This window comes from Aythya ferina (assembly GCF_964211825.1).
Source record: "Aythya ferina genome assembly, chromosome: 5".
Lineage (NCBI taxonomy): Eukaryota > Metazoa > Chordata > Aves > Anseriformes > Anatidae > Aythya > Aythya ferina.
This window is the reverse complement of record NC_140301.1, coordinates 31,816,902-31,834,511: the sequence shown is the minus strand read 5'-3', so window position 1 is coordinate 31,834,511 and position 17,610 is coordinate 31,816,902. Positions and strand designations below refer to the sequence as shown.

The 17,610-nt window shown below is 38.8% G+C and overlaps 1 protein-coding gene across 1 annotated transcript in view; it reads left to right on the top strand.

The window, feature by feature from the left end:
- Positions 1-17,610, top strand: part of LOC311437085 (cytosolic phospholipase A2 beta-like) — a 34,673-nt gene continuing 17,063 nt past the window's right edge. The window contains exons 1-11 of the mRNA XM_084519925.1: positions 1-87; positions 2,890-3,008; positions 9,244-9,316; positions 10,152-10,328; positions 10,995-11,131; positions 11,862-11,993; positions 13,171-13,229; positions 14,968-15,010; positions 16,223-16,286; positions 16,713-16,840; positions 16,962-17,072. Of these exons, the coding sequence (XP_084376051.1) occupies positions 45-87; positions 2,890-3,008; positions 9,244-9,316; positions 10,152-10,328; positions 10,995-11,131; positions 11,862-11,993; positions 13,171-13,229; positions 14,968-15,010; positions 16,223-16,286; positions 16,713-16,840; positions 16,962-17,072 (1,086 nt within the window). The 5' untranslated portion in view covers positions 1-44. The remainder of the gene's footprint in view (positions 88-2,889; positions 3,009-9,243; positions 9,317-10,151; positions 10,329-10,994; positions 11,132-11,861; positions 11,994-13,170; positions 13,230-14,967; positions 15,011-16,222; positions 16,287-16,712; positions 16,841-16,961; positions 17,073-17,610) is intronic.

Sequence of the window (17,610 nt, the reverse complement as noted above, 5' to 3'; positions counted from 1 at the left end):
AGGAGAGAGTCTCAGTAATTGCCATCCTTGCTTGAGATGCAGTTATGATCAACACTGAAGGACTATGGAGGCGGTGCTCTGCTGAAGGTATTTTTTGTACACCAAAGCTGAGATGTTCTCATGAGAAATTTTGCTCTGCTGTTGCCATTGCTAGGATAAATAATGAAAAACATTGAGTGAAGCTTCAGTACCTTGTGTAAGCTCTGTCCCAATTATCTTTTAAGTTTACACCAGCAGTAGGATAATCCAAATCAGAGCCATTTTGAGTTGCTATCATTCTACAGCTTGGTTTCTGACAGTCTAGCTGTGACTGTGAGTAGCTTCTTACAAGGGGCTCAGTGAGCAGCCCACTGGAAAAGTTGCAGGAAGCTGAACATTATATTTATTAGCTTTTATTTCTTGCATACTGGGAACAGCATAGGTCTGCATTCCTTCCATTCTGATTCTGTTTCATATGGTCTCTTGTATGCGTGATCCGAGTGCCAACAGGTTGTATATGAAGCGTTTTCACTTCTGCTGCCTACTATTTGTGCTGTGCCCACTTTGCTCTGGATATAACCTTTTAGATTTGTTCTTCCTTCTTTATGCAGTTGACTTTCTTTGTCTTGCTTTCCCCATCCTGTACATTTTTTGTGTCTGTAGTAAGGCCTGACATCACATAGCCCATCTCCCCCATGTCCAGGAGGAAATGGACGTGGTACTTGTCAGTGTGCTTGTTGACAAGCAACACAAAATGTTTTATGCATTTTGGCCTTGCTGATTTACTGGAAACATTAACTTCTTGGAGGGGCTATTGGAAAAATTAGTTCCATAGCTCTCCAAAATAACTTTTGCACCTTGATTTGAAGACATTTAGGAGATTTTTTTTTTTCTTCTTTCCTGTTCCATTAAGGCCTGGGTCTCCCTGCTGCAGCTGTTCTGTTTTTAATGTGTTGCTCCGTTTCCAGGCAGACATACCCCTTTTTGAGCAGAGTTCACTTTTCTCTGGCTGTTTTTCCATTTGCCTTCTCTCTAGGAGGTAAATTTGTCAGCCTACTATTTTGGTCTCTCAATTCAATTACAGCAGCAGAAACTGTGATCAAAGCTGGAGCAGCACTATGGAGGAGGAAAACCAAAACTCCTTTCTGGATAATAGATCTTTCTCTCTTTTCCTTCACTTTTTTCATAATCTTTGGAAAGGGGATGCTACAGATTCTTGTGTCTGAGGAAGTATAGAGAATTTTGTTCGCACTGCAGTCATGACTGCTGCAGTACACATGCCCAGGTGAAGCTATCTAAAGTGTTACTGCAGGGGCACAAGACTTGCATGGTTAATTGATCTGAACCCCAAGTTGCTTTCTGATGAGTTTTGCTTATTTTCCTGAGAGCTTTGGAGCTGCCTGTTGATTTGCTGTACATGCACAACAGACCATTATTTCAGATATCTTTCTTTCTGGTATTTCAAAGATGTCACCCTAACCAAGTACTCAAGCTCCCACTCTGCTGCTTGGGTAATCAGTCCTGCATCCAGTCCTGAGGTCTAGCATAGTGGCTACATTGCCAGTCACAGCAGTCCTGAAAAGTCAGTTTGAGGTGTTGGTTATAACTTGCATAACTCCAGGAGCATCTGACTAGAACTGATTTTAAATTGGTGACTTTTTGTAACCTTTTTTTTTTTTTTTTTTTTAATTTATTTATTTATTTATTCAGTGGAATGATTTAAAAAGTGGTTTGAACATGACTGACGTTACATATGTGAATTCCAGGTAGTAAATAATGTCAAAGATTTCAGGTGAATCTATTTTTCCTAAACCTATTTTTCTTAAACAGTTATTTAGGTTACAGTTCATTTTTTTTCTTATCTTGCCCCAAACCAAACTCATAGCTGCTATTTCATGAAAATTAACTCTTGACCCTCTCCCCTTCCATCATTATTTGGTGTCTACTGTTTGTTTAGTGAAGTCTGGTCCTATCTCTTCTTGTGACTGATATTACTGTGTTCAGGTGAGCATGCATTTACTGCAAGCTTATGGTGTCCCCCAGGCGTTTTCCCAGCTTGGATCTGCAGGACATCCACCATGAAATTGCAAATGTGGATTATGGTACAGCCAAACTGATTGCTTGGAGCAGTGCCCTGACAGGCAGCCCAAGGGCTGTCTATCAGCAGTCCACAGGAGGAATGGGAGAGGTGGAGGAAGCTGTATCTGAGGCATCTCTTGAGGGTGCTTCAGGACCCACCACTGTCACCAGTAAGCTGATGGGGGAGTAGGATAAGAAGCTGGGAGATGTCAAGTTGGCACGTCCTTTTTATAAGAAGCTTGTAAAGGGGTAAAGGCCAGAAGATGTACACAGCTTTCCCTTTCCCTGCCAATATTTACCTCAGTTTCACCAGCACCACTGTGCTGGCCAGGTAACCATCCACTAGGTACTTCAAAAAAGGAGGCTTGATTTACTAGTTTGCAGAACAATTCCCAATAATATATTAAAACAAGTCCCTGCTGTAGGAAGAGTTGAAAAGGGCCCTTCAGAAATGGATTGGTCTCCCAACAGAAATTTTAATAGATGAATTTTGGCTGTCTTCTCCCTTCATTTTTTTTTTTTTCATGGAATATTTTGTGGAACAATTTAAAAGATACAGAAAATTCAGCTACTGACTAGATGGAAGAAATGGGGGCAAAGGGAGACTTTCTGAACATGGCAGAATCTACCCATAAACCTTTCAGGACAGTATTGGGGCAATAACAAATCATAAGAGGTAATAAAGTGACAAGCAAAGATGTGATTACTGCAGCTTTCCTCTCACCTCTGACATTGCAGATCTCCCCGTCAGACGTAGGCAGAATCTCTTCTCCACACAGAGGAGGCAGAGGGTGGAGCTCAGTGCCTGTATAAATTATATGTGTCCTTCAGGTTGTTTCAGCAGCAACAACAAGCTGAGAGCGTGTTTGTCAGCTGACAAATCTGTTATCCAAATTGGGTTTTCTGCTGCTGTCGCCATCTTACGTGCCATGGGGAGCCCACCAGCCAAGGTAAGAGAACTGCAGGTCCACTCTGCTGTGACCCGACGCCTTGTTATTGGGAACTCTGGTTCCAGCTCTCGCGAGCAAACTCTCCTTCTGTGTTTGTTGAGATGCAAAGGAAATCTGATTCTGGTGTGATGTAGCAGGGTTATCTTGAGCTTTGTAAATTTCCTATTTTCCTCTTTTACCTCTCCATAATTAATACATGAGCTAGCTTAAGCAAAAACAAGGTGAAAATGCGTTTCTTTTCTTCTATCTTAAGGTGTACATGCTGGAATGAACACCAGGAAGGAAAAGGGCTGGCCTTGAGTTTACCTCACTGCAAAACGAAAGTGCTTTAGTCCTACTGCATGCTTTTCTCAGGATAGCACATGTTCATTGCTTGCCCAAGATGAAAACAAAAACAAAAACCAAAACCCACAAAAACCAAACACCTTTTTCTAGCAACAAAGCACAATTTATATTACTTTAGCTGCAGGGGAGAGTTCTAATGAGCTGATTTAGCTATCTTTAGTGTTTACAGCGAGTCTGATTCTAGTGGAAGTATTTCTTGTTTGGACTTGAGTTTTCCAATAGTAAGTTCCATTCAGAGATTTTAGCTGATAGTTTTTCGTATAAATGAACGGAATTATCGGCTGAGAGTTATGTTCCCGTGTATCTTTAAAAGGTAGTGGATGCCATGTCTGAAATGGAAAATGTGAATAATTTGCAAATGAAACATTCTTTGCAAATCAAACCCTATGTCAAATTTTACAGCATATAAAATGAATATGGGCATTCCTGGGGTTTAGATATAATGGAAAACAATGTTAGGTGATATAGCGCATGGAGAGTCATTAATCGTTAAGAGGAGAATCATTAATTGTTAAGATTAAGGAATATTTGCTATAGGCAGTAATATTTGCAGGTGAAGTTAAAGATTCAGTTGTCAGTAGCTTAAATAGACAGACTGAATGCTATGATAAAAATATTCAAACATCTGGTGCTCAGAGCAAAGAATATAAACTATAAATGTAAAGTACTCTCTGGATAAAATTTGTATTTACTCTGTCTACCTACCTGTTAGATCCAGAGCTATATATCTATCTAAGATATAAATATTATCTCTCAATTTTAAGTATCTATTTTGTATCTAATAAAATAACACTGGATCTGAAAGACAGGTAGATAGCGTAGATAAAAATTTACTTAGAAAGTCTCTATCACAGAGAAGGTTCTTGCATTTAATCCTAATGCTGCAACTGCTGTTCTCTGAGTTTAGACATAATCCTGCTTGATAGGCAACACTGCCAAAATGTTAGAGTTCAAGCATAGCTTCAGGTCAGAAAGCTTCTATTCCCAAGGAAGAATATTCATTCAGTAGTGTAGGTAGCTGTCAGGCAAATGCATTTTTCAGTATATTTAAATGGGTAAACAGAGAAAGAAATCAGACCCTAGTGGTTTTGTGGGTTTATTTTTCTTTTAAATTAAAAATTTAAATTGTCTGGAAAGTGTGGATACTTCATGCTATCTAGGAAGGCCTAATAAATGTCTCCCAGTTAGGTTTTTACCATTTAAATATGCTACCAAGATGAAAAATATTCATTTGGAACTTGCAGGGGATGTTTTTAACTTTCATAACAGGGTTTTTTCTTTTGCTCAGACAAGAATAAATGGTCTTTAGGAGTTTTATTTTATGAACTAGGAAATAATTTTTTCTGTGGTAAGAGTCAGAAATTCTGCCAATACCACACCTCGAGCAACCCACTTATACATGTAAAGAGATGACTGAGAGAGTATGAAGAGGGGACGCATACCAAATCTACAATGACTCTTCAAACACTTAATCAGTGATAACATTAAATTACAGTAGATGTTCATAAAGCAAATTAGATTTACTTATCAACGGTTCAACTTCCAATGATGAGATTTTGGATAATTGTAATTCCCAAGGAAAATGAGGCTTACGTGTTTATATTTGTTCTTTCTATCCCCTCTCCTAGTTTTGCGTATTTCTTTGGTTAGTTGGTTGTCCCAACAAAATTTTGCATTCCTCTAATTTTAATGGAAATAGGCATCTGGGTAGAAGAGCAAACTACAAGCAGTATTTTCATTGATAGAGTGGCTAATAAACTCAGCCCACATTGGCTATTAAGGGTCTATATGGAAGAGAGTGTTTTGGAACCAGGCGGGTCAATGAAGGTCATGAAGCTTTTTTTTTTTTTAAGCTTATAGCTTTAACCTTAATTTAATAGATTGTCTCCAAATTGTATTTGAACCAAATCATCAGTATCTAAATTAAAATAAATGATTAGCATATGCTGAATGATTATGTTTGTTGTGAGTTCTTCTACATAACACATTGTACTGCTTCTAGTATGCCACTGGGGAAAGAAAAAGTGATGCGTGAAAGCAGGTAATTAGTTATGCCTAAAAGATACTGATAAAGCTGGGCGATAACCCTAAAGCTATTTGCAGAATGCCAAAAGACAGGGAGCAAACTCCTCATAGAAAACTCTTCATATAACCTGTTGTTACTCCATGGTGGTAGCTCTGCTCAGGGAACTACTTAGTTTTGGGGCAGGGGAAGTGCAATAGTGAGGTGCCAGTCAGACTTCCAACATGTGGTGATGGGAGGAGGTTCCCAGGTTGCCAGGCTCTGCAGAAACGACTCCTCCAGAAGAACGATTTCCTAGTGAAGGTAGCCATGAGGCCTTGTTCATGGAGCAGCATGGTGGGGCAATATGGAGTGGAATCAGGGATGTGGAGCTCTCAATAGGTTTTGCTTCTTTCACTGCCATCCAAAGACAGTCTCAGCAGACTTCTTATTAATGAGCTTTGAGAAGCTCATATACTGTCAAAGTTGTCTTTTTGGCATGAAACCCTGAAGTGACTAACTACCTGTAAACAGGAGAGTAGGCTAATTACGTGTCCTCCTGAAGCTGACAGGCATATGACTATTCTCTGGAAGCCAGACAGTAGGCCAGCAAATGTATATTATTACAATCATTGAGAGGTTGGCAACGGATGTGAATTTTCAGTTTGTCTAATGTTTCGTGCAACTGTAGCAACTCTTCCATGCTAATTTTACCTCCTGTTTATCACCTTTTCTCTATTTTAGACCTGAAATTGCTCCCCCAAAACTTGCTTTCAGAGTAGTTTAATGCTTTTCTTGCTTTTTTTTTTCTGTTGCTTTTCTTGCTTTTCAGTGTAGTTTAATGCTAAATGCTATCAAATGGAAAGATTTTTTTTTGTGCATGTGCACTTTTTAGCCTACTTTTTGTGAGTCTGGACATGTCACTATTTATTGGTCTGGAGTGTTACGGTCTAGGATGCAAACATACACAGGTAGCTGACTCCTGCACTCTATCATAGCCTCAGTGTGGCACTATAATTTTCCAGCAAGTAAAGATGGTTGTATTTCTAGGCAAAAATAGAATGATGTGCTTCTGGGAAGCTACATTTGACTCTGAATGTTTCCAGAGGGGATTAGTTACTCTCTGTGTGCCTATACCGGAAAATGTGTTTCCGACAAGGAAGTGAACTGAAAGGAGCAAGATCAGTAGAGCTGCAAGACTGTCAAGAGCTGTCTGAATATGATGCCTGTGCTTATCAATTTGCATTAATCACAGTATTACTCATTGTGTCTCATTTTATGGAAATCACAAATGGTATCTCTAACCACACGGATTTTTCTTTACAAGGGTGTTCTGGAGTGCCAGCACTTTTGGGCAAAGATGTTATTATAGACCACCCAAATCAGAACACAGTAGGCTGCTCTGGACCATTGCAGAAGAAAATGAGCTCAGCCTTTTTCTGATGAAAAAGAGAATTAGCCCGAATCTGAACGGTTACTGCAGGCTGGAGTAACTGCAGCCTTGGGAGCAGGATGGCTTTGGGGTTCCCCAGGGAATTTTCACAGCCCATAGGGTTTGTCATGGCCACCTTTACCTGTCTCAACCTGTTTATCTTTTCCCCTACAACAACATAAGGACAATCCTGCACCAAATCTGAAGTAATGGATAGTCATCTTTGATGATGTTTCCTTTGGCAGGCAGATGTTGTCATTTAAAAGCGAACTGCTTGCTGTTGGAAGGGAAAGGAAGGAGGCAGGAGGCTCTCTGGCTCTAGTGGGAGAAGGTGAAAAAGCATGACACCTATTACAACTGAGACTATTCTGATAATGAACTGCAGATGCACCTTTTTTTTAAAGAAATTATGAAATTTTCATCACACAAAGTTCAGAGCAAATTATATACAAACATCCATTTCTCTCAGTGAAGGCAAACTCTGAGAATGATTTGGGCTTCTATTGAGCAAGGGGAAGTTGATTACAAAACAACATAGAATTAACATATTAATTAAAAACAGTCAGCCCTGTAATTGGCTACAGAATCCAATATTTCATGTTAATGAAACCTACTAGGAATGCTGACTGAGCGTTCCAGTTGGTACTTCCATATTAAATAACTATTTGCATGGGAAAATTGAAGTCAAATTATTTCAATGGCAACTGGAGTAATTTGGAAGTGTCCTCACTGGACCTTGTAATGTCTATAATGTGTTAAACTCAGAATGTTTAAAATATTTCAGTTTTAAATTGGAGGAAAATATAATAGGAATGTTTCTTGTTCCACAAGAGTAAATGTCTTGCATTTTTATACAAAAGGTGTTTCACTCAACTGTTAAGAATCCAAGAGACAGTGTAATTTGTGATTTTGTAGGTTTACCAACAAGGTTTCTCTGCTTGGGTGACTCTTGAATATCAACCTGATTTTTTTTAAAGGATGTAACTTTAAAATTGGCATCATAATATTTAATGTTAAGCCTTTATTTGAATGTGCTAATTCACAGTTAAAATAGTGTGCATCTGATTTAACATCATTTACGTCTAAACAAAATTGAATGAAGCTGAAGGAAAGCAAGTCTCATTTCTAATAAAAATAGCCAATAGTCTCCACCCCATTGTAAAAGAATTTCAGGTCGTGTAGTGACTGCTTCTATGGAGGGGTTCCCCCTTCCCCAGCTCCTAGTATCTCTGAAGGTAATCATTTTTTCAGTGTCAAGAAAACTAATCATGGTGCTAGCTTTCAAAATAGTACTGTCACATTATTTCTTAGAGTGCAGTGGGATACTCTGGTTTAGACAAATAGATAGGATGTTTCAGTCAGTATGTAACTTAAACTGCCATTAAAACTAATGGAATACTTCCATCATCGTGTGGTCTTGTTTTAATTTATTAGTTATATTAGCAGGGCTGGTTGTTGTTTATGCTTATTATTGCTGACGTGCCAAGCTAGTATGAAAAAAAAAAAAAAGAAGATAAAACACTGAAAATAAAATCAAAAAGAAATGTTCCAATTTGAAAAAAGAAGGAAATACTTTCCTTAATTAAAATTATTATTGTCTCTGCATGTGTGTTCATTCAGGATTATCAGAATATCTTTTAAATGTGCTGAATATTTTCTGAGTAGCTTAGGCTGGGAAGCTTAATTCTCTGTTAGAGTTAGGAAAAAGTAAATTGAAATAAACATTACAATGACACGTTGCCTATGACAGAAATAAATCTCATGTCTGGAAGAACAATGGTCCCATTTCCATTAGGTGTATTCAAGACACCTAATGATGTGGGATTCTGTGGTATTATGCCTCCAAAGCAGGGCATTTTTTCTTCATCTGAAGAGCCTCAGCTGGGCCTATGATCCAGTCACTTAAAGTCTGTAGTACATTCCTCTAGATGCCTTTTGGTGAAGTTGGCCTACTTAGGAGCATCATGCAGATGTAGTCCTAGGTGGGATACAAAATTTGAAGACTTTAAAGCACTTTGAGTCCAGGCCCAGTGTTAGCACTGTCGCAAGACCAGGCAGGCAGGTGTGTTTCTATTATTGCCTTCCAAAAGCCCAGTTTTGATCCATCTGTGGCACAAGGTCCTCTGCAAGTTGGCAGTACAACCATCACCATGGCCATGCCTGCACCAGGTTGTTTGAAAAGAGACACCTCTAGGGTGACTACAGAAGCTTTCTGTAGCGTTGTCTGAGTTCCTGTCTTCTTTTTTTTTTTCTGTCTTCACTTACTCAGGCTACTTAGCAAACAGCCCAGTGTGTAACCATGCTTTCATCTTAGCATGGTGTACTTCTACAGGAGGGTGGTCCCCTCACTTCAAACAGGCAAACAGCAAGGACAGACAGTCCCCTGTACTACTCCAAATACATAGGATTTTTATATTATGAGTCGATGAAACTAATTGCATTTGTTTTCTCTGCAGATGAAGATTTGTCCCATCTACATGCTCTCTGTAAGAATCGTACAAGCCAGGAACATCAAATCAAGAGACCTGTGTGAGTTGTGGTTTGCATGTGCTTTTAATCACCTGTAGAGTTTACACAGTGAGCAACGTTCCTAAGTTCTGAAGGTATATAAATAAAGTACGTAAAGCAGAGCAATAGAAATATTAATGCCAGGGCTATAATTAGATCAAATGCCTATGCCATCATTACTTTGAAGGTCATATCTAGTGGCATTTCAGAGAAATGGTAAAGTCCAAGACTCCCAGGTGAACCTTCTGGACCAGTAAGAGAAGGTAGACCATGTGAGGGCACTGCAATCTGTAAATCTGCTTGGAGTTGTTTGGTTTTGATGTTCTTAGTGAGCATACATCATATCATGGGCAGGCGTTTTGCCACACAGGACATATATTTAGGAACCATTTATTGAAATGGATTGATTATACACCATAGTCAAAAGTAAATTAGAGAATTTCAGGCCTTCTACAATACAGAGTCATTTGGAGTATTTCATGTTAAATAATGTTGCTAGTTTCTGGCTAAGGAGAGCCTCTGCAGATCAGCCCTAAGTACATGCTGAACATGCAGGCAAAACAGATATTTTTCCATGTACTTTTGTATTCAACATTCTTTTACTCATTATCTCACCCTCACAGCTTCCTATGGCTCCTTCTCAAGGTGTCTGATGGATGAGCCATTCAGGCTGTCGTTTTTTTGCAGTGTCTTTTGTGTTCCTCAGCCAGTAGAAGAACCTTGAGCTGCCTTTTCTCACACTCTCACTCTACTTCAAATACCATGTAGCGACGTCCAGAGGTGGACACTAGAAAAGTGATAGCGTGACCTGTATTTCTAAGAGTTTCAATGACCTGTTCTATCTACTCTATTGAAGGGACAGTTCCACTTTCCTGCCAAAACCTTGCGGGGCATTGTTATTCACTGCTTGATACCAGTCTGAAGTATTTAGGCATCTCGGGCTGCAGTAGACATCTTCAGTCAAGTCCAGACTCCAGCTCTGAAAGACACCATCTCGGAGATTTCTTTTCACACCGATGTCAAGCTCCACAAAGTAAATGAACTTTCCCACCCTGGCTCTTCCCAAAGGATGGCTGCTCCAGGCACTGACTGCACTAATAATGAAGAATAGGTTTAGGGTAGAAATGAGAAGATTTCTGACTTACTCATGTCCTTGATTCTTGGACCCACACCAGCCTTTAGCTGCAACAGGTCTTCTTACTTGGTAGCTAACACTTCTAGACATCAGGCATGTCCCCTCTGTGTGTCTGTCTTGTGAGACAGCAAGCCAGTCTCATCTCGTCTTCTCTGTAATACGTGTTCTCTTTTCCTGTAATAGTCCTAATAGACCTTTTTGGAACTAGCATTGCTTTCAGCTAAACTTCTTTTTAAACACAGTTGACTGGAATGGTAGGGAATATGCCTGATGAATGGTCAGTGGGCTCTTTTCTGCCTCTTTGTCTTCACACAGGAAACACTGCTCTTAGTGTATCTTGTGTGTGCATGTGTGCATGTGTGTATTTGCAACTTGTAGTTACCCAGGAATTAGGTAGTATACTAAGATGTTTTTCTTGGTTGCCTCTAACCAATGATGTCTGTACTTATTAAAAAAAAAAAAAAGAAGAAAAAAAAAAGTATTTATTAATCCCCAGAATCATGGCCTTGCCCTACTTTTCATCTATAATATTGGCATTGGGATTTTAATTGTTTTCTGCTGCAGTGACTGCATCAGACTGCTATGTGCGCTTGTGGCTGCCATCTGCTTCAAATGAAAAGCTCCAGACCAAAACCATCAAGAATTCTGACAACCCTGTCTGGAATGAGACTTTCTACTTTAGGATCCAGAGAGAAGTTGAGGTAGTGAAAAAACAGAGATTTTACTATTTTGAATAGCTGGGAGTCCTCACATTTCACCCCTGTGGGTCAAATGTACAAAATAACTTAAAAACATGCTTGAGTAACAGAATTTGCAACTGACTCATTAGCACAAAACAGCAGACATATGGAGTGGTGTTCCCTTCAGATAGTTGTAGACATCTGTGATATATACACCTATATCTGAGCTAGTCTAGATTCCCCTTGATGTCACCTCAGAGAAATAAGTACTGCTGTAGCATGCCTCATCTCTGGGCTATTTTGGATGGTTAATACAGAAAAAGCATTCCCTCCACTGATTGTAAGGGAAGGGTAGAGGAGTTGCTGTGGTTTAGAGAGCAAAGTTGCACTGTGATGACTTCAACTGATGATATTAATCGTACCCTAAGCTATGCAGTTAAGAGAACTTTGGGAATGAAGAAACTGAATAGTTTTCTTTGGACAGGTTATCAGAGAGTGGCACAGAGCACTGAGCATCTTTTTTGTCTTGGAATAGTAGGAGCTCTCTGTTAGTAGTTGTCTTCTATTCAATTATAAGTTTCCCAATGTTGGATTTAGTGATTGAGTTCCACATTAGCAGACTCCTGAAAGAAAGCACAGTGCTAGTAAATCAGTAGCAAAAGTCTGTAATCATTTCTTTTCTTTTCTTATTTTTTTTTTTTTTTTTAAACAGCAGCTCAGTAAGTTCATATTTATTTTCTTCTACTACCAGAATGTTTTAGAATTGGCAGTGTGTGATGAAGATCCACTTACGAAAGATGACATGCAGTTCACAGTTCTTTTTAATGTTGCTAGAGTCAGACCTGGAGAGAGAGTCCGTGAGACATTTGCTTTGAAATCAGAGGTAAGGACTGAAAATACATGGACAGATCTTACTTTCCATTTTGGCTTCTGTGTTAGGTAGGTTTGGGTCTGCGTAAACAGATATCCTCACGTATTGATATCATTACCAATATCTCATCAAATCAGGTATCATTGTGCTGGATTTTTATGACTTCATTAATCTCTTTTAACAGATTCAGAAAATGAAGCTGCTTCTCTCCCATGCAACTGTCTCTGTGCAGACAAAAAAGTGATAATAACTAGCATCTGTAAATACAGTCGTATTCATCTTTTATAATCCCACAAATAACTTTCTTACTTTTCAGCTTTATTCCACTTTTCCCATGCTTAGAGGACATTTCCTCTTAAATTACAACTTCTTACTAAAAACTTGAAGACAATCCACTAACCAGTTGAATTAAATGATTCTTTCAGGCTTCTCCTGTTTGGGTTCATGCTGGGTTTCCTCTAGTTGATTCAGATTTCCATAGCCTGTAATGAAGGCATGCCTGTTCTATTAACATCTTTGGTATTCTGTTAAGGAGCCCATGAGAGAGAGTTTTCCAGGGAACAAAACTGGGATAGCTTTGTGACATCTCCATGAGTTGTGGCTGAAGAACTGCTACATGCTTATTACAGGAAGGAGACAGTCCATACCTACAAGAACAGCTACTTCCCAAATGCTGAAAGCTGTTAACAGGGATCCTCCTAGTGTCTCTGCAGGCTGGTGGCCATTTCTCAGCCATTTCTGTCTGAGTCACTGGGAAATAACATGATTCAATAACTTCCTCAGTCTGGAGCGCTCTTGCCCACTTCATCTCTGCTGAATTCAATGTGAATGTGATTTAAATGATTTGTACATATAAATGACACTGGAATTAGTGACATTTGTTGCTGGGCTTCAATATTTTTCTCCCAGGCAGACCGTCTTTACTGAAAGATATATTTCTGTTTCAGCTGAGCTTTTCCTCTCTGATTGTATCTTTGGAAGGATGTGTATTACTACATATCCAATGATGGGAGAACATTAATCTTACTTGCCTTTCCTGAGACTGTGGTTTCCATTGCATTCATAGCTTTTTTGGTAATGTTAGCAGAAGAGATATCAGCCATGGAAGTGAAACACTTTTCTGATGTGTCTCTACTAGAACTCTTGCAGCCTCCAATAATCCACATGTATTTTATCCTTTTCCTTTTAGAAAGAGAGGTGCTCTAAGAAATGGGAAAGTTTGGAAGTGGAATTCTGGATGGAAAAAATGTGAGTAAAATTCCAAAGCTGAAAGGTTTAGTTCTGTCATGCAGTATATCTCAGAGAAAGACAAAATTCGTCCAGCTCTTCCTTACAGCAGTGAGCTGAGATTGCTGTTTCAATTTCTTTTTTTAACCTTAGCTTTCTCAGCTACTTCTATCTTTCAGTGTATCTTTTACAAGTCTTACCTTATATTTGATACCTAAATCCTGATCATGGAAATGTAGTAACATTGGCAGGATTCAATAAGTTGTGCACAAGATGCATACAAGACGTAGGAGAGGTCCTTTCCAAGCTGTTAATACTCATATAACAATGCCTTGAACACTTTAGTTTTTCTAAAAGACCAGAAAACATGTATTATTACCACAAAATCTACATAGAATGATGTAGACAGCAATAGAAAAATCATTAGGTGGTAGCATAGTTAAACTGAAAAAACATGCAATTAACAAATAGTAAAATTAAGGCCCTCCTCCTCAAATTGGTAATCAACATTGGAAGAGAACAAATCCCATAAGATAAATTTTCTCTCTCTTTTAAATGCTATCACAGATTTGACTGAAAAACAAAACAAAACAAAAAACAAACTAAACAGCATTATCTGTCCAGTTTTTACCATTACAAAAAACATAATATAGTCTGTTTAAAACTGACTAACTTCATGATTAGAAGAAGAAACTGTGAATAGGGCTTCTTAGTCTTAAAAATGGAATAGGTGCAGAAAAAACGTCTGGCATTCTTGGTTAACACAGTGTAGCTCAGAAAATCTATTTAATTTATCTGTGGAAGACACCTTAAGTGATGGTGCAAGCATCCCCTGCAAATGTGGAAGCAATCACAGCCAGATGTACAAAAAGCACAGAATGAGATGAAATGTTTGGAAACTGGACTGAGCAGATTCAGACTAGAAATAAGAGGAACATTTTTCACAGTTCAAGTTACAAAGCATGTGGGGAATTCTCCACCCTTGGAAGTGAAACCTAGTTATTTATATGTAAATACGTTCTACTGCTGAAATAGAAGTTATAGTGCTTGACATGCTGCTTGGTAAAATGTCCTGGACTTTGCAGAAAGTCAAAGATTACATACTACATAGCTTCAATGGTCCTTTCAGATCTATGGAAGCACTTACGAATGTGTGTAACATAGTGCCATTGGAGCATTAGCCTTAATTAGAGATTATGTTAGTAGAATCTATAGGTTACTCATGGGATTAAATAACTACTTCCATTCAGTGACAAACCTAGGATTTACAAGGTAAAATATCTGGAACAAAGACTTTATACTACTTAGCTGTATGTTTTCCAGTCATACATATGATGTGAGCTAATCCTTATTTGCCGTTCTTTGGTGACCAGTTGTACATTATAATCTGGATCAGACAGAAATATCTGTCCTAATAAGTATTTGGAGAGTACATTAATAGTAGTCTTTGCTTTCCCCAAACCATGTGGCCATTTGTTAGGGGCAGGACATGATTCCACGTAGACCAACACCTTTTTCTTCTGTAGTTTTAAGAATTATTATTTTTATGGGCTCTCCTGTCTTCTTGTTTAGCAACTGCATTTTGGTTCATATACTTAGCAGATGATCATACATTACACCTTTCAGAAAACAAATTATGACACTAATGTAATGATATGCAATTTTAAGCAGAAAAGATTGTAAAACTGCTATTAAAAAAAATAAAATACTAGGTACTCACACATCTTTTTTTTTTTTTTTTTTGCTTCTGTCTTTTTAGTCCTGGTCCTCCAGAGTATGTCATTACCAATGATGTCCTAGTGGTAAGGTTCAAATATGAATTTAGTTTGGAGTGACTTTTCCTTCATTTATTTTTCTACTTTTGCCCCTGGCCATCTGGTATTTTGCAGGGAGAGCAGAAGCTACTGTTACTGATATGAGCACGGTCCACGGTATAAAAGAAAAATGTGTAACAATTCCCCTTTGTTATGATATAAATGTTGTCCACTCCATGCAAAAAGAGAAACTGTGTTTCTTGAAGTTCTCATATATCAGTATTTTAAACAGTTATGGTTTGCTAATGTTTCAGCATCCTGTGTTGGTTGGCATTCAAAGTGAAATGAGTTTCATGTAATATAGCGTGACATTTGGCAGGAAGAACAAAGGTTTGAAAGGGATGAGTCTATAGAAGAAGACATCAATAAGTAGTCAATGTGCTTATGACTGGAAGGTTATCTAATGTAGCAGCTTTATAGGAAATGAGTTTTTTAATGAACAGCTATTTTAATTGTTGAAACAGAGTCCTCTTGTGGTATTAGTCAGCATGTGGTCCATTACCTATCTCCTTGGGCTGGCCCAGCAGCAAAGGAGTACAAAGCACCTCATGCCAACCACTCCAGGCATGCGTATGATTTCCAGATGCTAGCCTTTAATACCCATGTGGCAAAGTAATACATATTCTGTTCTTTCCCCCTCATTTTCTGTGTGAGGCATAAGAGCTGTAATGATTGGCATGTGTTGTTCCTGAAATGGCTTGGAAAACCGTCCTGGCTTGAGTTATTAAGGGTGAACTGTAATGACTCAGGTGGCGGGTAGGGTGGAATAAATCCATGATCAGAACCAACAAGAAGATGCCTTGTAGACGAATCATGGCCATGATACACTAAAACTCATCATCAGGTGGTTTCCTCCCACCCTTCCTAAGTAATTATCATATATATGTGTACCTGAGTTTGGGCAACAGTGTGTAGTACAGAGATTCCCAATTTGGGGATAACTTCAATGGGTATAATCACCTCTGTCAATGCACCACTGTATGGACAAGCTAGTTGTAAAGCATTATAACTGGGCTACTGTTCTGAAACAATGAGCTCTGAATTTCTTCTTGTACAGCTAGATTGCTGCCAGCACTGAGACCAGTTCAGGTTAGCCCTATATTGTAGCTACTAGATGGCTGCATGATGGTTTGCTATTTGCTGCAGATACGGCATTTGCTATTTTCAAACTTTTCAAACTTTTCAAACTGTCTTTTACAGTCACGTGAAGTTTGGTGCTTGGAAGTGCAAGTGGACAGTAATGAAAGCAGGAAATATTTGAAAGGTATGCAGATATCCCTGTGAAGTGAGGACACAACCAAATCATAAGCATTCAGATCCAGATGGAGGCACTTCAGGTTACAAAGACTACTAATAACCTTCTAAAGACAATAAAATGCAGTGCAGTGAAAGTCCCTGAACTGCCTCCAGTTGTAACTCTGAATTCTGTGATCTCCGATCTCCAATTCCTTGAAGCTATCAAATTTGGGCACAGTAAATTTTACTGGTAGAGGTATGAGAGAGTGCTGACTCTGGGAGCACGCCAAGTTTTGGGATAGATGCGGGAGTACCAACCAGTTTCTGTGTTGTAGAAGACTTGTCAGTGTAGGAACTTACGGAGGATTTACCACAGAGAATGTCTGCAGCAAACTTTGTTAGCTCTTTTGCCTGAACAGTGGTAATACTCTCTAAACAAATCTGTTTTCACTAGAGGGTAAAAATCTCGTGCTTACGGTGCCTGCATCTCATGAAGGAACACAGAAAGCTACAGAGGACACAGATACTTTCTACTTCCATTGTGTGAAGGCTTGGGAACCAGTTCTAAAAGCCAGGCTGCAGGTAATGTGCATTGCACCAAGCCAATTCCCATACTGTTTGCTTATTTTCAGTGTCACCAAAGCAGTGGAGAACTGCTGCCCTGCTGTGAGTAAAATACATTTTTTTTTTTTGTTCTCTGCAGAAAGTTTCTGATAAGGAAGATGACAGAAACAATTTAAGTGACACCTTAACAGTACCACTGAAATTTCTCCCTGTTGGACACAAAGTGAAAGTAACCCTCCCTGTAAGACATGTAAGTACCTCACCGTTTATATGACCTTTTGGAGAGACGACTAAAGTCACCATCATTATTTAACATAATATCAATTGGAAAAATAATTCAATTGGTAAGTCTGGGTGAGAAGACAAGATGCAAATATAAGAAATATCATTTTTCTGTCTGTAAAATCAGTAATTGGGGATTCATCCTGGCCATTTCTAGATGCCTAAGTTCAAAGTTTAAATGTAATAAAAGACCAACCTCTTCTGTTGTTACACAGTTAAAGGAGAATGTTCAATACTGTCTCTACTGTCTGTATCAAGCCTGGGTGGTTAGCTCCATCTATATACCTATGTTTTAGGTGGCTAAAGTTAGACGAGTTGAATCTTACCCTCAGAGAACAATTTTGCACATTCCTGTATGTACAACAGTATTGATGGTAACTGGTGGACAGGTACAACTTTGAGTTGCTTTAAAAGCAGGAATGACACTGCTGTGTGACCAGATGAATCTGTTAACAACAGCCAGACATCCTTTTTCACACGGTGCAGCAAATGGGAAGCAAATACAG